This window comes from Azolla caroliniana, unplaced genomic scaffold (genome assembly GCF_043228905.1).
Source record: "Azolla caroliniana isolate FFs.n. ecotype wild unplaced genomic scaffold, voAzoCaro1.0.p SCAF_9, whole genome shotgun sequence".
In the NCBI taxonomy this organism is placed as follows: Eukaryota; Viridiplantae; Streptophyta; class Polypodiopsida; order Salviniales; family Salviniaceae; genus Azolla; species Azolla caroliniana.
The window spans coordinates 21659093-21678855 of record NW_028230444.1 but is presented as its reverse complement, the minus strand read 5'-3'; the positions used below and the strand labels follow the sequence as shown (position 1 = coordinate 21678855).

General features: G+C 35.4%; 2 protein-coding genes across 3 annotated transcripts; one reads left to right on the top strand and one right to left on the bottom strand.

Moving 5' to 3' along the window:
* Positions 1 to 1240: 1240 nt before the first annotated feature.
* On the top strand, positions 1241 to 8884 carry LOC147860613 (putative LRR receptor-like serine/threonine-protein kinase At1g06840). Of its 2 annotated transcripts, none has more exons than XM_087324584.1 (20): positions 1241 to 1404; positions 1796 to 1946; positions 3081 to 3152; positions 3298 to 3369; positions 3480 to 3623; positions 3853 to 3924; positions 4074 to 4145; positions 4243 to 4311; positions 4539 to 4607; positions 4765 to 4836; positions 4944 to 5015; positions 5123 to 5212; positions 5296 to 5358; positions 5522 to 6030; positions 6121 to 6282; positions 6633 to 6922; positions 6977 to 7046; positions 7178 to 7428; positions 7891 to 8025; positions 8382 to 8884. In XM_087324584.1, exons 1-20 carry the CDS (start codon positions 1293 to 1295, stop codon positions 8718 to 8720), a joined length of 2886 nt encoding a protein of 961 aa, XP_087180710.1. In that variant the 5' UTR covers positions 1241 to 1292; the 3' UTR covers positions 8721 to 8884. The 2 variants fall into 2 exon arrangements, with proteins under 2 accessions (XP_087180710.1, XP_087180711.1); XM_087324585.1 differs by having other exon boundaries at positions 6995 to 7046; positions 8382 to 8883.
* Positions 8885 to 13257: 4373 nt separating this feature from the next.
* On the bottom strand, positions 13258 to 15748 carry LOC147860612 (uncharacterized). The gene is made up of 3 exons (XM_087324678.1): positions 15171 to 15748; positions 14423 to 14584; positions 13258 to 13599 (listed from the first exon to the last, which is right to left on the bottom strand). Exons 1-3 carry the CDS (start codon positions 15707 to 15709, stop codon positions 13359 to 13361), a joined length of 942 nt encoding a protein of 313 aa, XP_087180804.1. The 5' UTR covers positions 15710 to 15748; the 3' UTR covers positions 13258 to 13358.
* Between the last annotated feature and the right edge of the window lie 4015 nt (positions 15749 to 19763).

Genomic DNA, 19763 nt, shown 5'->3' with positions numbered 1-19763 from the left:
GTTCATATTGTAAAATATTGACGAATGTTTCCACAAGCAAAGATTATGGACCTTTGGGAGAAATCGCAAGAATGTGGCATTAAAATAAATGTTGATCTACCAATGTCTCGACTCTCTACCAAGAAATCACACAAAGGAATATATTAAACCTTACAAAATACTAGTTGAAAATAGTGTGATGTTGAACGAGGCATGTGGACTAGGTAAAAAAGAGAGCGAAAAGTCTTTCATCTTTCATCGTACTTATAACGAGTATAAAAGGACATGTATATATTAACTAACAATGCTCTTATGGGCGAGCGAGAGACATGGGATTCATGAAAGACATTATATAACACAGTGAGGGGGTGCAAAAGCCTGACCGAGCAATATCATGAAATATATTGATCAAAGTATGGGCTCCTAATTGCAAGGAAATCTTAAGATGAATCGATGTACCCAAATTGTGGAAGGCATGCTTACAACGTGATGTGATGAGGATGCTTCCGCAATAAAATTAAAGGAACAAGTTAACCTAGATTACGCCAGTTTAAATTACTAATGGCCCTCTAATCAAGTAAGCAACACGCATGTCATTTGATGAGCGAGACGACTATGACCTAGACATTGACGAGCATATGTTGCGTCATACACAAACACATGTTGATGAAACATGGAAAGGATACCAACATGTATGTATACTTTTATTGTTTGACCTAAAACAAGCTTCAGCTATTGTGCCTTTGTCCACACTTCAACACATACATACCAGATTACAACATGTATACTTCTTTTGCTTCACCTAAAACAAGCTTCACTTATTGTGCCTTTCTCCACTCTTGAAGACATACATACCAGAGTACAGCAATACATACATATAATCTATATATATATACTATACCGTATATGGTGGAGATTTGTACGCAAATTTGTAGCATAGGTATATAATATAGATTACTATACCATATGTGTATATATATATATATATTACTATTATACCGTATATAGTGGACATTTATACGGAAATTTGTAGCATAAACCTAATTTTTTTTACAGATCACAAGAAAAATGAAGATGCACAACTTCAATTTCTAAAACATAGAGAAAAAACCAAAAGACCCACAAGAAGTGCATAAAATCAGTTTAAATAAAATCAAATTGAAGTGCATTCATTTATATTCTAGATTAATCTTGAGGTCAGCAGCTATTATTATTATTTAATTATTATTATTATTACTACTACTACTACTACTATTATTAATGGAACCTTGATTCTGTCTGTCTTGTGTGTGCAGAATCACACCCACCTGCACATGGCTCCATTAACCTATGCACAGCTCTTCATCTTCTTCATTGCTTACATCAACCTTCATGGCTTCCTCTATTGCTACAACACAGTTTCTGCAACCTCTGATCCTTCTGAAGGTTTGTCTATACACATACACTTATATATATATGGTAAATGAATATGATTTTCTGCTATGTATGTACATGTGTATGTATGTATGCATGCATGCATGTGTATGCCTATTTGTGAGTGTATTTTGTATTTGTTAGTGTATTTGCAACTGTATGTATATGTATATGCATCTAACATTCTGATCAGTATATCAGCTCCAATGGCTTCTTTGGCTGAGTGTATGCGTATGTGCTTGTATTTTCTAGTGTATATGTATGTCTATGTGTAGGTGTAGGTGTTTAACATTCTGGTCAATATATGAGCTCCCATGGCTTCTTCTTTTTCCTTTCTAATTCATACATTCACTCCAATTTGCTAATGTTGTTTTTCCTTCTTTCTTTGTAATCATGGGCTCAGTCTCTGCACTTCTTTCGGTGAAGGAGGCCATTGGAGACACCTTGAATGAGCTGGGCGATTCGTGGGTCAATGACGATCCCTGTGAATCTCAATGGAAAGGAGTCTTTTGCACCATTGATCTTATTAATGGCTATCGACGTGTCGAGGAACTGTAAGCAAATTCTCACTCTCTATGTCTCTGTCTCAATCTCCCTCTGCCTGTAACTGGCTTTATGGTTTAATACACCAGGCTCGGACCTGGTTTGGTTTAGACTGTAGCAGCATTGGAAAGTCATATAAGTCCAATCCTTGCCAATAGGGGCTCTCATTTGCTCTGCTTTACAGCATGACACCATAAAAAATAATAAAAGTTTGACAGAGCCCAAGTTCAATCCTCTCGAATATGGCTCAAGAACATGGGTTTTACTCATTGACAGTACTGAATGTCACAAACTTGAGAAAACCCAAGTTCCTCCCTTGCCAATATGGGCTTGGAAGTGGTTATACAGAATTGAATCAAAAAGCCATGAGCATGAGACTTAGCTCAAATTTGATCTTCGCCATGTGCTCGGACATGGTTTGGTTTACATTCTTGCTTCAGAAGTCATAAGATTGAGGGAACCCAGGCTCAATGAATGTCCAATAACTTGGATTTGTTTTCAACTTTAGCATTGGAAATTGTAAAATTCAGAGAACCCAGCATCAAAATCCTCTTATACAGCCTGGGACCTGTACAATGGTCACAAATCAGTATCCCGTGAAAGCTAAATTTTCGAACATTATTGTGTGTCTATGGGTAGACTTGCTCATTTTTCCAAATGGATGAACACTGACCCTACCACACCTAGCTAAGTGTGCCAAGCCTCATGGGAAGATGGCTGACAAAATGTTAACTGAAATGTCTGGGAATTAAGTGTTATCTGGAACATTGCCTAGAAATAAAACTCATGCTGTTGATCATTAGAAAAACTCATTGACCCTAGTCCATAGCTATCTTGCAGTGCATACCTAGAACTAAATTTTGTGAAGCTTAGGAACTAAATTCCTTTGAAGTTTAGCTAGGTACTGTACTGTAGCGGCTGTGCTAGTTACAAATATGCATTGTTATATGCTTTTAATGAATATGCATAGCTTAGGCTACCCTAAACCTCCTATAATTTATCATGGTAGCTATCTGGTGTAAATGTGTCATGCCTCCTATAGTTACAGATCGTACTTATCTTTAAGGGCATGGAACTTCTTGTTCTTGGTCTTGTTCTTTCTCCACATGGACTTAATCTTATGATTTGTATTATTTGTCTTTCAGACGTTTATTCCGCAAGAACTTTACTGGGACTCTGTCACCCGCACTTGGAAACTTGACACAACTCCGAATCTTGTAAGAGCTTTTCTCTTCTTCTTATAGCCCAAAATTGTTCACACTCAATTCTCTTTTTTCATTTTGCCAATTTCGAATAAAATCTTCTCTATTCCCAATGTTTCCATCTGAACCCTGTTAATGGTCATTGACATGCTTTGTGAAGAAATTTCATGTGGAACAACCTCACAGGACCAATTCCTCGTGAGATAGGGAAACTCAGTCATCTCCAACTATTGTAAGTATCAGTTCTAGTAAAGAATTAATTTCACATTGTTAATATTGAGATTGATGTTGCCCATTAATTCATATTTATAATTTAATAATGAAAATGTTTGGATGCTACAGGTTGTTGAATGGTAATATGTTGTCAGGAACCTTGCCAGAAGAATTAGGGTTCTTGTCAAAACTTAATAGGTTGCAAATCGATTTAAACAACATTTCGGGACCTATTCCTTCCTCTTTCCAACATTTAATCAGCATTAAGCACATGTGAGTAAATAGGATGGTATCAATCATTGTTTTTGACTTCTGCATCTTAGATCAATTTAACTGCCATAACATTTGAAAACATGCCTTATTTCACTGTGTTGTAATTTCAATTGCTCCTTCGTTTTATTTGCTGAACGTAGGTACTAATTATTTAATCCAATCAGCAAGTTATACGTTAATAAACCAAATTGAGAAGTAATGAATCCTTTTATAATCTAATTGGTAGCAGCCATTTCAACAACAATTCTTTGAACGGAAGCATTCCAAAGGAGTTAGGAAAACTTCCAGCACTCCTCCACTTGTAAGTAATACTTTTGGGTTAGCATATTTGTTGATGGTTCTTTAATCTTGTGAAAATAATCAATTTTGTTCTATCATGTGTTCAATAGTTGCCATATAAATGTTGGTGATCGTTTTTTTCTTGTTTAAGCCAATGTCTTCTCTTTGTAGGTTATTAGATACTAATGATTTCAGTGGACAACTTCCACCCGAATTGTCAAACATCTCTCGACTGGTTATTTTGTAAATGAACTTATTAATCGTTGAATGCAATCAATTATCTTATACCACATACAAGATATAGCTAATTATCTTTTTTCATGGTGTTTCTTTGATTCAGACAACTTGACAACAATCACTTTAGTGGTTCAATACCCTCCAATTATTCCACCATGAATCTTACAAAGTTGTAAGTGTTGCTCGCAATTAATATATTTTGAGATCATGAAGTTTTAAGGTATCTTAGAGATGGATGGATAGATTTTTTCTTAACTTTCAATGGAGACCGTATTTACGATCTTTATTGGTATGGGGCTGATCCATGTGCAAGGATCAAACGTGGAATCTCTCAAGTTTAAGATCATTTCATTACAAAGAAAGAAATTGATGCAGGCCTTATATTTTAAATTTTTTCAGGAGCTTGAGAAATTGCAATCTCACTGGAAGCATCCCAGACCTTTCTTCCCTTGTTAAGTTATCATATCTGTAAGTAATCAACCTCTGATATGCAAAAAAAGAGTTTATTTGTTTAGTTGTCTCTCATTTGGGAGAGATACATAATATGAGGTTCTTATTCTGATCGATACTAATATGTTCATATGTGATTACTTAATTGATTAATTTCTTATATTGGATGTCAAAGGGATGTCAGTCACAACCATTTGAGTGGACCTCTTCCATTTCTTGAGAGGGGATCTCAATCGATAACAACCATGTAAAGTTATTTCCTTACTGAATCTTGCATGTATTCCCATAATTAAATACATTTTGTTTTATACGTGTATGTCATCTTGATTGGTATATTTTGTAACAATTTTTTAGCGATCTGTCATTCAATGAATTAGATGGAGAATTGCTGGTGGACTACTTGCAATTCTCGAATATTGAGCGTCTGTAAGTCACGATGATCTTTCATTTCATGTCAATAATGAATGTTAAATGGAACAATGTTGGTACCATGCAAGGAAGCAAATTCTTATGAAATTCCATTTTTGTTTCAGCTTTTTGCAAAATAATTCTTTAGATGGAAGTGTACAACAAAATTTACAGACCCATAGTGCCTACGCGTCTGACAATTCCACATTGATTTTGTAAGTGGAGAAGATTATGCTAATGTGTCATTTTCCTATGTATGTTCTCTAATAATTCGATTTTGTGTCTTTGCTCAATACAGGGATTTCCGGAACAACAATTTCTCACAATTTTCCAAAGGAGTCATAGACAATGTTACCATAAGGTAATATGGCATTCCAAAAAAGTTTACCAGAATTTGGGCACACTGTTCCAACCAAATAAGACATATGGGTGGTTCACGAAGTTAACCCCTATAAGTTTTTCAGTATGGAAAATACACAATTGAATGAAAATACATTAAACTATATTGAAAATAATTTTTGCAGGCTATCTGGAAATCCAGTCTGTAATGATGATTCTATAGCGAGAGTTTATTGTATGGATACTGCTTCATCGGATTTTAATACCACGCCCGTCATGCCAGCTCCACCCTCCATATCAGGCTGCACATCAGAAAGTTGTGATAAATCACATGGCCAAGAGCTTAATCCTAAACTGTGGGAACAGGATCAATGTCTATGTGCATACCCTCTTTCAGTGGAATATAGGCTAAAAAGCCCTAGTTTCTCTGTTTTTGTTCCTCATGAAGAGGGTTTCTATATTTGGATCTCATCAGGTCTTTATCTTCAACCCCACCAAGTTATTGTCTCCAAATATATGTGGGAATCAGGGCCACGGTTATGGATGAACATCAAGCTATTTCCCAATGTAAGTCGATTTGATCAATCAAAAGTTGAAGACATTTACAGTATTCTCTCGAATTGGAGTATGCCACCAAATGATACGTTTGGGCCCTATGAGTTGCTTGGAGTTGAGATAGGATTTCCATATAATGGTACTCTTTCAGTCCATTAAATTTCCAAAATATTTGATTTAGTTGTCTGTAATTTTTTTTATATATTTTAAAAAAGTTTCAATGATGCAGAGTCATTAAGCAGTGAAAGCAATGCGAAAGGCATAAGTGCTGGGTTGGTTGTGGGCATCGTTATTGGTTCAGCTGTATTTGTAACTGTTATTGTAGCCATTGCTACACTCCTAGTAATTAGGCACCGGAATGCGAAGGCTAGCTTTGGTCAAAGAAGACATGGTATGAAATTACATATCCTTTAATCTGGTTTGTAAATCATTTTGTTTGAATGTTTTTACTACAATTCTTTACTGTGTTTATGGAATCGTTTAATATGGTAGGTTTATGAACTTATTTGAAATCCTCTACTATGCTAGTTTGTCCATATGAGCTTGTTTGAAATACATTGCTATACCAGTTTGTTCATGTGAGCTTGTTTGATATCTTTCACAATGCCAAATTATTCATATATTATCTTGTTTGAAACCCTTCACTATGGTTTGTTCATATGATATGGATTTTCTACCAAATGGTAGTAGCTTTTCTTTCGACTAAGAACGGATTATCTTTTTGTCTTGCATCCTGTACAGTTAAGAAGCACCATGAATCTATAAAAATTTCCGGGGTAAAGTGCTTCACATTTGGTGATATGTTGATGGCCACCAACAACTTTGATCCCTTAACACAAATTGGGAAAGGTGGGTATGGTAAAGTCTATAAGGGCAGGTTAAGTGATGGAATCATTGTGGCCATTAAGCGTGCACAAGAGGGATCATTGCAAGGATCTAAGGAATTCTACACAGAAATAGAGCTCTTATCTCGTGTGCATCATCGCAATCTTGTTTCTTTGATTGGATATTGTGATGACGATGGTGAACAAGTAAGATTCACAATATCTTTTGGGGCTGATTCTTATGTCATTCTAATTAACCAGGCTTTCATCCTATTGCAGATGCTAGTATATGAGTACATGCCGAATGGTACATTGCAGGAGCATCTCAGTCGTAAGTTCATTTCTTTCTTTAACCTTGCACTGCTTTACCATTTTAATTTCAGAGCAATTCGACAATGGTAATGTCACATTTGTATGGCTTCTAGTATATTCGAATGTCCTTAGATTTTTGTTCTCCTTCAGCACAATCGAAAGTGCCCCTCGATTTCCAATCCCGTCTCCAGATAGCTGTTGGCTCTGCAAAAGGGATATTATACCTTCACACAGAGGCAGATCCTCCTATTTATCACCGTGACATTAAAACTTCAAACATCTTGCTAGATGAGAAAATGAAAGCAAAAGTTGCAGATTTTGGATTGTCGAAACTCGCTCCGCAACCTAACCTAGATGGTTGTCCTAGTGGTCACATCTCAACAGTGGTGAAAGGCACTCCGGTGAAGTAACTTGGCTTTTTGTCCTGACTCCTACCTATACATATGCATTATCATGCACATCCATATCTAGGGTATTTCAACATGTGCTACATTCAACATCTGATATGTTGGATTTCTACCAAATAAATATAAACAATATATGCAGATGATGTGTTACATAGAAGCTCTGTGCTAACAACACAGCGGTACATACAAGTTATAAATTCATCATGTGTTAGAACACCACTATCATATATGTTCATTGTGCTATTCTCATGATGTGTGGTGATACCATCATCTTAACCATCACATGTGTGTTGATACCATCATTTTGTGAAAAGGATTCACAATAAGAGATCGATCAGGTGCATTTTGTCAATGTACATACTTCTATCTAAGCATAAAATCATAAACACGCATTTAAAATTTGTCCCGCATTCAAAGATAAAAAATTACTCATTTATATGGTTATGCCACTATCAGGGATACCTTGACCCCGAGTATTTTCTCACTCACCAGCTCACGGATAAAAGTGACGTATACAGCTTTGGAGTGGTGCTACTAGAGCTTATAACCGGCATGCAACCTATCTATGAAGGCAAAAACCTTGTGAGAGAGGTGAGTGGGCGGATCACATCCTATTCTTATTGTGAAAAACATCCGACAATGTAAATTCCCAATAGTTATTATAGGGTAAAATACTGAAATACCGCTAACTTTGGGACATTAACCAGAATTCCCTGTTGTTAAATAAACCATTTGTCAGAGTGGTATTACGGTAAATTTTGACAATTTTGGGGGTATTCTGGTTTATCTCCAAAATGTTGGGGGGTATATTTTTTGGATTTTCTTGCCTAAAATATGTTTGCCATTGTTTAGAAGCTATAGGTGTATGTTTTTAGTCCAAAATATATTGGCATGTTTTGTCATGGTTCAAAGTTTTAGATAACAATGGCACTCTTTGAAAGTTGCAGGTTGAAATGGCAAATGAGAGAGAGAAAGTGTTGTTGATGGTAGATCATCGGATGGGAACATACCCGCCCAAGTGTATGTTGTCACTAATCGACTTGGCTATTTCATGTTGCAATAACTTCACTGCATCTCGTCCATCAATGGCTGAGGTTGTGCGAATATTGGTTGAGATTTGGCAATCTATGCATGCCCATTATGCCATGCATCCCTTGGAGTTTCCTGCATCGGAGAAAGAACCCTTCATCAAACTACAAAACCTTCTCAACAATGCATCGATATCTTCCAACACCACAGATAGTACTCGATTTAGTGGTGTTGTGTTGAGTTTGAATCCTAGATAATAAATAGGGAAGGAAGAAACATAGAATTATGATGCAGCAAAAACGTCGTAAAAAAAGATCATACCTCAAAAGAATGGTGCAATGCTGTGAGGGTGGGACAAAATTAACAATTTTATGAATATGTATTAGCGACGAACTTGTAAAGGAAGTATGGACAATCTCTATAGACTGATATAGCCAATAGGTTAAAGGAAATATGGATCTGTCAATATAGAATCATATATGTAGGCAATAGGTTGTTTAAACTTTAGAGAAAAGGATTATGGATATATATGTCTATGGAATTATAAAGCCTATGCGTTGTCTAAAATGAATAACATGTCAAACCTCAATTATGTGTATTGTTTTGTAATAAATCTTTCAATGGTTTGTATGAGTATATTTATGACATTATTACATTTCATTTGCCTAGTACTCAACTTCTTGTAACTAACAACTTCCCTTCCCTCATCAAATTCAATGCTAGTGTTTATAATGTTACATTTTTAAAGAGTGCAAGAACTTTTTATTTATTGAAAATACAGTTATATTAATTAATGTGTGAGTGCAAGAGTTTTTTTTTGTTTGGTATACGTAGACAATTATATTAATTTTATGTAAAATCCACAGTTACATAGTCTCTTCTACCCTATCTTATGTAGGGAGAGGGATGGCTTGTAATGCTATTAGACAACCTAAATATGCATTTGAGGAAATGATCCTCACATGCTCTAACATCTAAATGGCCTGTCCCTAGTCCTCATCGCTTTAAGATTGAACCTAATGCAAGCCTACCAATAATGACTCTCCATACGAATACCTTTGCATGAAATGGTAGATGGGAATGCCAACCACGTTGTAATATTTTCCACCACCTTGCATTCAACTTACATACATTCCATACCTTTCCTGCTTTAGGTGATAACCAAGATAATGATGTCATTGCTTGATGATACCATATATTTGTAGTGACCTGTAATAAGCATGTACCATGTTGTAATCGCCAATCCACCCAAGGTGCAACATTTGTTTCTAGTGGCAACGATCCATGCAACAATGATATATCTTGTAATTTCTCTCAAATAAATCTATAATCTCTCTCTCTCTCTCTCTCTCTCTCTTGGTGATAAACACACAATTATATTAATATTTGTGTGTGAAAAACACTACTTAGAATGGGTATCACAACAATGGAGTATGGTCACCCACTAACTACATAGATAGTGGAACATGTGGAATTGCCAATAGGCAAGACGAGCACTCAATTGAGGAAAGGCACATTTGTACTCCCTTCAACTTTCGTAGATACTTGTGTCCTTGTACTTCTGTTTTCTGTCTTCTGTGCTTTTTGTCAATTTAATCAAGTTTGCACCTGCATACGCACTAGTGAGAACTGGTTGTGGCCGGTCAGGGATCCTCACATATTGTAACAGTACAAAATAATGGCAACCAACAACCTCTCAAACTAGGTTACAAGTTCAGTTTATATATGAACTGAACTAGGGCAACTGCCCTTTACTATATTTACAGAATTGTCCTAAACCTAGTTTGTCCAATTGGGACTATGTGAATACGTTTATTATACACCCGTAGTATGACACAATCTTGACCAACCCTGCTCATGCCACATCAATAAAGTTGATGGTGTTGTAGGTTTGAGCCCGTACGAGAAGTTGGTGGGTTACAACCTCTTGTGTGCCTTTGGTATGTCCTAATTAGAAATGAAAATACAATATATTAAGAAAGCATCATGATTTAGAATATAACTAAAGGTTCTTGAAATTCAAACCATCAATCTGATGGAAGCATTAACTCAAGCCCTAATGGTTCACAACATGAGAACCCCATTTTCGAATAAAAATTAAGAACATAGGTAAAGAACGAATGCAATAAACAATGCAACTACCTAGAATTTGGAAACTACGGATCATGACCAAGCAAGATGCCATGTTCAAAAGTAACTAAGCCTATAAGCTTTCTTGGAGATGGTGTTAGTGTTGGTGGTTGTACTTGATTTGTTGTCTTAGTTGGTGTTGAATAGCATTTGACAAACAATTAGTTGTAATTGGTTGACATATTTGCAGCATACTCAAGCATTCATAAGAGAGTCATGTATGATGTTATATCTTGCTTGATATACCCTAACACCATCATGAAATTTTGTATAGAGAATAGAAGTGTTGGGATGATTGACAGTAATTGTTCACAATATTGCTCCATATTTACCTAAAACACATATGGAAAGGATTTTAGTGTGTATGTGTATGCATGAATGTATAATGATTATATAAATTTGTATGAATGTGTATTCGAGGTTGTGTGTGCAATGTGTATGATTGCATGAATATATAAATGTTAGAATGTGTATATGTATGTGTAAAGTGTGTATAAAATGTTTGTATGAATGTATGTATGTGTATGATTGATCAAATGTGTGTGCATGAATGTCTAAAAATGATTGAATGTGTTTTTATGACTCTATGAATGCGTGTATAATTAAATAAGTGTGTGTGCATGATTATATGCATGTATGTTTGTATAGGATTGAATAAGTGTGTGTATGATGCATGAATGTGTGTATGCTTGAATGGATGTTTGTATAGGATTGAATAAGTGTGTGTATGATATATGAATGTGTGTATATGTATGCTTCATGTATGTATGTGTTCGTATGTACTTTTGCAAAAAAAGTTCTAATGTTATGTGTACGCTTGTTAGTTTTCCGTCCACGTGTATGTATTACCTTTAACTATATTTATGATGTGATTGTAATTTGTATATATGCTAAGCATATGAATGTTGTAGTGGTATATGAATATATGAATGTATAATTTTGTACAATTGTATGTGTGTGATTGGTAAATTACATATATATCTGAGTATCTTTGTGTAAGAATGTATAAATATGTGTGCATCAATGTGTGTATGCCTGTGTGTAAATGTATGGCGATGTATGAATTTGTGTATATGTATGTTTCACTATGTGTATGTTAATTACTCTATGTATGGCGATGTATGAATTTGTGTATATGTATGTTTCGCTATGTGTATGTTAATTACTCTGTATATGTATATATACGTTTGGTTCTTGTCCATGTGTATTTGTAATCCTAACACACCCTAACCCTAAACATACCCAGAAATCAAGGAGGGCATCACTCTATTGTCTCTTGTTGATGGCTGGAGCCTCTATCACATATGAAAAGTTGGTTTATAAATACCCCTTTCCTTATAACTTAAAAATAAATAAATAGAAATTTGTGTTGCCACACAACATGTTGTCCTATAAAATGTGCATGCGTAGCACTACGACGCAATTAGCGATCTACGCTTTCGACATCATTAAAGCCCTTATTTCGTGTAGTGGCAGGCCTAATATTAAGTGTTGTGGCATATTGGGATGGGAAAGAAATTGTCAAATAGACATTAGCGTGCTAGATACAAAGAATAGACCATTTAACTCCATCTTCCTTACTCCAAGTCCTCGGTGGTCCTGCAAAAAGGTCGTTTAGCCGGTTTGACAATCATGACATTGGGACATCAAATCTCATCTTGTTGTTATGGATCCACTAGAGAGGAAGGCTCAACATGTTAGAGTCCCAATGTCTTGGGAAAAAACAACCATGTTGATCAAGAGACCAAAGCCGAAAGGGGAGAGTGTGGGAAACCTAGTTAGATGGATGATTATTGACAATCTAGGAAGGACTATACATGAATTCAAATCTCCTATATGGCAAGACTTGATGGTTTTCTCCCAAATGTCCAACATCTAGGGTTTATTGAAGATTCATTGGGTGTTATTACCAAGAAGATCAAAAGACATAATGAGTTGATTTCCACCAAAATTACTTTAACTTCGTTGATGGTTTCTTCATACCAAATTTGGTTGTGGTTGTACGAAGAAGCTCATGGAGGAAGCCAAAAGAAGAAATGTGTGATCAATACACTATGTTTATGCTTTATGTGAGATTTGAGCTGAGAAAGAACCTAGGAGCCAAGATACTCATGAAGTTGATTTTTGGCTAGCTATTTTAGGAAGCTTCCCAAGGATAAAACTCTTGAAGTCCAATGAACAATATATATGGCAAAGGGATGGGAAGACCCAATAAAAAAGAATGGAATTCATCTACCAAAACTATGAGGCTTTGATGAGAATGAGAAGATGGAATAACAAATCACGTAGCTTGAAAAGAATATCGAGGGATAAGAGGTGGCACACACACCTTCATCTCATCAAGTATCAATGAAGCTTCTTGCCTAAACATACCAAGAGTTATTTTAGAGGTAGCTATATTCAAATCTAATTTCACATAGTATTAGGAGAAACATTGTTGGATATGAAAAAATCGCTTACCCCACGAACATACTTTTTCACCAAGTGTGGACGAGTCCCGCATATGTATTTCGAAAGCAAAATATCGTCATAATATGTTACACATTGGAATCTAACTATCGACCAAAATAGACGAATATAATGTGAAATGACTTTAAATTGAGAAATTTCATACGCTTAGCTATATCTATATAATTGCGATACAAGTGGTTCAATATACTCAAATGTCTAAAAGGAATGCTCGATTAAGCATGGTTATGAATGATATAAAGTATGGTACAAAATGTGAGAATGTTTGTGATCTAGATTGAAAGTGTTTAGCACATCTAACTATGGTAAATGAAATCCATGGCAGGTAAATGCCTCTTATAATTGTTCATGAAATGGAAGGCATCTTCGGGGTACTGGGCGAAACAACTGGAGATAGGGAGCCCTTGGAGTTGTTGATCAGGCGGGAGATGATTGTGTACTCCTTCATATGTTGTAATGACAAACTTCGGCTCATGTAATTGTCGTTCGACATGCTTCTTCACGTTGCAATGCTTCGACGTACATTTATAATATCCCCTACAAATATATAATGGAAAACATACAACTTGGTTTAACTCAATTGTCTTGCATATTCATGGGTATGAATTAAATTGAGTCTTTTAGATTGTACTAATCATCATCAAGATTATCCTAGAAATATATAATAGAAAACATACAACTTGGTTTAACTCAATTGTCTCCATGCTCATGGGTATGAATTAAAATGAACCTTTTAGATTATACTAATCATCATCAGGATTATCCTAGAAATACATTGGAAAACATACAACTTGGTTTAACTCAATTGTCTTGCATACTCATGGGTATGAATTAAAATTGAGCCTTTTAGATTATACTAGTAATCATCAAGATTATCCTAGCAATATATAATGGAAAACATACAATTTGGTTTAACTCAATTGTCTGCATACTCATGGGTATGAATTAAAATTGAGCCTTTTAGATTATACTAATCATCATCAGGATTATCCTAGAAAAAATATATTGGAAAACATAAAAGCTGGTTTAATTCACTTGTCTGCATATACTCATGGGTATGAACTAAAATTGAGCCTTCCTTTTGTATTATGCTAATCATCATCAAGATTCACAAGCCATGAAGAGCATAATGATTTAAGCCACATTCCAACCAAATTTAGAGATGAAGGTTAACGCATTGATTTATGTCACAACTATTAGAAATTTAGAATAGATGCCATCCATACTCAGGATGGGTGCTTTTTTATGCAAATTATTTCATGATCTCTAATTTTTAACCTAAATGAGAGCCAGCATGAGAAACTCAAAGAGATTTAGGGTTAGGTTTTGGAACTTAGGTACGTTTCTTCGTTAAACATACCTAGGGTAAGGGCTATTTTTGACAGCTTTTTGGCCATACTTCCGCCATTTGTAGCCATCATCTATAACATCGACATCGATCTCCATTTTGAAAGCTAACTTTGGGCCCCTCTCCTTCCGAGGTTTCTTGGGCGTGAGTCCTGACAGAGCTTTCGATGCATTCCTGAGAAGATGCCATGGAAATATAATCAAAACATGAGAGTACCAAAAATGCCCTCTAATTAGGCATGCAGACATATAATCCATCTTGTCTTGAATTGGAGAACAATCGATTCAAGGCCTAAAGTCCTGTATTAGGGTTTAGGGATGCGATCAATAATGAAGGATATGTATGAATTGAAGACTGTATGTGAAGAGTGTGGGTACCACTTAATGGGATCATTAAGGATATGAGCTATATACTCAGAGATGTGAATCTGTTGTCTCTTATCATAACCCTAAACCAGGGAATTTGTTGTTTGTCTCCCATCAAGACATAAAAACCTCAATTATGTGAAATTTGTTGTCAGATCATATCAAGGCATATAAAACCTCAATTCTGTGGATTTTGTTATGCCCTAATTATGTGAATTTTATTGTCTCTCATTAAGATAATTCCAAATGCCAGAGAAGAGGATTGAACTGAGACAGACTAACCTAATATACAGCTTTGCAGTAAGATCCCAAAACATTGGACCCCAAACCCATAAATTTAAGAAAAAACTAACAAATCAAAGGTAATGGTATTGGGATTTGTATGATTTGTATACCTCCTCCTATTGGCTTGGTTTTCTGTTGGTGAGGGTGGAGTGGAAGGAGATTCCTTGCCTTCGATTGGTTGGACGAGGTCGCACCAATCGTATTCCGACCAATCATCATCCGCCACGCGGTCTGTCGACGACGCGGGAGTTGCGCCCCCGCTAGTCGTGCTATGAATCACAAGAGGTTCATCCACAAAATTGATGGGTGGCGACAAAGTGTTGAACCCATGATCATTCATCATTACTAGATAATCTTCGCACAATCCATTCCTAAACTCATCAATATTGTCACTCGATCGATCATTATAGGTAGCACAATTGTATGTATCATCAAGGTAATGGTACTCATAATCACTTATTGGATCCAATGGGTTGTGATCGTGGGTGCTATCCACATATTGGTCGGGGGTGGGGATGTCTACTAGACCATTATCGTGGTCTAGAAAATTTGATGAATGGTAATTAGACTCACATTTGTGCTTGGCTTCATTAGAATGAAGATGGCGATTCAAGGGGATTACTACATGATTGCACCCATCAAACTCCATGTTGGTTTGGTACTAATTTTTTCTACCTTTGATCAATTGCTTGTCTCTAGATATGGCCTCTTTAGAGAGGAGTCTCCTTTTATATGTAAACAACCTCTAAAATTTAATGTTCTCTTTTGAATTCAAAGTCAATGTCAAGGTCTTTATAAACTAATAATTGTTGCTTCAAACCCTTGAAAAAAAAGTGCCAGGTCCCAGGTCCGCTTGACATCATCGCGACGAATGAAACTTTTAAACGTTAGTGTGCGACATGGATTAAACAAAAGTGGTCCTGCCATGAAACCATGGCAAGACCATCTCCTGGGGGACACCAGCTCAAGAATTTACGAGACTAGGAAAATCGAGGTGACACAAAGCTTCGGAACCTTAGGCTTGGTGAGAAGAGAGAGAGGATATAAAGAAATGGAGAGAAACTAACAAGGCAACAAGTTTAGTATCATTATGCAATAGATGAATGAGAAAAAACAAAGTAGACCATTGTACACGAGGGTATAGAAAGTTACATAACATTAAATGATTGAAATCATTACGTAGATATCTGAGAGAAAAACACTAAATTTCTTCATTTCCACAAAAAAAAAACACTTTAAACAGAAACCAACAAATTGTCAATAGATTCGAACCGCGAAAGGCAAACTCTTTGAGGGCAACAAATCATGAAACGTGCACCACCCTTGATGATGTGTCCAAGTTGTGGGCTCTCACATTTGCTTCATTGAGGTTGTTCAATAATCAAATGCTAGCTTGTAAGCACATTGCTATGGCCATGATGATCAATACAAGTTCAACTATGGTTTATCCCTTCCCAACGAAGGAAGATTTTTTTAATTGCACAAAGGAATGCCTTTCATATGTGCTTGCATGGTGTGTAGTCTCTTCAAGGGAAACCACAAAAAAACCCATCTAAGGCTTTGAAATATCATAAGCACCACTCGGTCAACAAAACTAGGTCAAGATTGTTTCGGTAGTGACTTCAAAATACCAACACCTTTCATATGGGCAAGTTTTTATTTGTACAACGATTAAGCAAGATTCTAGCACAAATTCAAAGTGTGTACAAAGTGATTATATTTGATGGGATAATGGAGGTTGTATTAAAGTAATATGAACTCATCCATATTCGATTGACCATATTAAAAATAGATATAGTTAACTAGTGAGGGGAGAGCTAAGGTTTCATTTGTTATACACAAGGAGAAGGTGGTTGCAAGATGAGTGTTCATGTGAATGCTCAAAAGGACAAGTGCATATAATAGATCTACTCTATCCAATGTGAATACATGATCTATAAAGCCCATTTTCACGAGCTCTTAATTGAAGTCTCAAAAATACCAACACATTTCATACGAGCAAGTTTTTATTAGTATAATGATTGAGGATTCGGGCACAAAATTTATAGTGTTACAAAGTGATGATATTTGATTTGATAATGGAGGTTGTATTAAGGAATTTGAACTCATCCATATTCGATTGACCATATTAAAAAACCGATATAGCTAATCAGTGAGGTGAGTCCTCAGGTTTCATTTGTTACACACAACGAGAAGGCGGTTGCAAGATGGTGATATGCTTTATTTGAGTGTTCATGTAATATATATATATATATACATATTAGACAACTTGGTTCTTAAAATGTGAATACACAACTTGGTTCTTAAAATCTATAAGTATAAGCAAATTCAAATACGACTTCATTCAAACTTGAGAATTAGAAAAAAAAAATGCAAACCGATGCGATTGAAAATGTGGAACCAAACAACACATGTAGATGGCCCTGTGCTTATTTGTTATGTAAATGGAGACCCATTGTGATAGACAACTATCGTGTATATTTCTAGTCGACGTGATTGCACACTAATGGCATGCAAGAAGGTATTATTTGATTCAAGGATATCTAACATTATGAAAGAGATATTTGCACATGCTAATGAGCACAAATAATGTTAGAATAAATAGTATAATAAGTGATAGGGACAAGAAAGACAAATTTGCTAAAACATATATGAAGTGATAAAGGAGTCTATTTTAATGGATGATAACCTTGAAGTGTGATGTTTTATGGAATCATAGCCTAGGTTTTGTCTTTGAATTCCCGACTTTTGGATTTTGATCAAAGTACAATGATAACGTTAACTCCAAGGAGTACTAAAAGGTTGTACCAAGAAGTTCAAAGCAATTTGTTAAGCTCTAATGTTAATGATTGTTAAACTTCGTGAGTGCATAACTCAAAATATTTAGCCACAAATTCCTAGAGCAGAAACAAGTCTTGCACAAAATGCAATTATAACTCTTTGGAAATATGGCCGACCCCCACATGACCGCCAAGAAAACCCAACTAGAAATTATAGTTAAACTATCTATTTGTACAACAAATTCATAAGCAACCTAGATTGGGCCAAGACTTCTCAAGTTTGGCCAAGAATTTTATAGTCAGCAATCAGATTTAGTGAGGCCCCAACAAAATGGCATAAGAAACGGTTTCCTATTATGAGTATAATCGACTTAGTCATGACTTCTCTAAAACTTAATTTATCCACAAAAGTTATGTATTTATATAGTCTAGTCTCCCTAAAATGGTTGCTTTAAAGAACAATAATCATAAAAGAAGATATGGATAAGTTAAATAGATAAATGTTGACAAAAATATAATTGCACACAAAGCAAATTAAAGAAAATAATTGCACACAAAGCAAATTAAAGAAAATAGTCAAAGGCAAAAAAATGTGAGTAGGGTAACAAAAGCAATCATTAGATGGGGTCGACAAAGGGGGGACAATGTTTTGCCGCATCCTAAGGGAAAAGGAGATGATTGGATGACATGTAAGAAAATTTAAAAATCTTAGTCAAGATTGAGAGGTAGAATAATGTAAATGAGGAACAAGAAACAGTCACTTGACGAGATCCACAAGGGGACAATGGTTTGGCATAGTCTTAAGCAAAAAAGAAAAAGACATTTCTATTAAAGCGACAATAGAGCATCGAGAGAGGAATGAGCTTACCTACCTTCTTGTCCCACATTAGAGCAAGCCAAAGGGCTCAGGAGTATGAGAATCCCATTACCACAGAGGAGAAGAGTAAGAAATCCTCTCCAAAAATATATCAGGCAGCATTGAAGACCTCTCAACAATATTTGTACAATCGAGATGGCATCTCATAGGTCCTCGAGATGGGTTAACATGATCAACCAACTTTGTTTCTATCTATATTTAGGGTTTGTAAATTTTCATGTCTCAAACAAGCTATAAGATTTATATCATTTATTTCCAATAAAAATATGTTTTTGTTGTGGTTTAGATTTGAACCCCACCTAATTGTTCATTTGTGGTCTATAAATTGGGATCCAAATCTCACCTAATCATTATATCTTGACCTATTGATTGGAATCTAATTCTTGTTTGGTTGTTAATTTCAAGTCTACCAAAGCTTATTGTAGGCATGGTGATCTTTCCCAAACCTCACACAATTATGTATCATTCATTTTTTGATATAGTTTTGCAATCAAATTCGCAAAAGAATGATTTTTTAACTATTATTTATGAATAGTATTCTGTAAAAAGTTTAAAATCCTACTGTCCATGAAAGTTTTACTCCCATCATTGAGTTACTCGCATTGATGGGATAGAGTGAGATTGCATTTATTTCTTTAAGCTACTAACCGACTCCATTTACACAAGGAGTCATTTTATTCCAACTTTGTCTTGTTTGTGAATATCTCACTTCTTATTGCTTTACTAGGTTTATAGGTTGGATGAGGTTACGCTTTCTACACACCCTAAATGAACTCCGTCAATTGGATTGGAACTTAGAATCTAGCTTCTAAGCAGAGTGCCTCGATAATAACATATAGGCGATGAAATGTCAAAATCCAACTATCAAATAAAGCCCATGGATTGTACACTCAAAAACTAAGAAGTGGATGCACACTAATGTATTAGATTATGATCTAGATTAAAGAATTATCACAATAGATAGAGAATAGCATATTGCTTTCAATACATATTGATCTAATTTGTGTTTCCTAACATTGTCATAAAAATATATTTTGATTTACTAT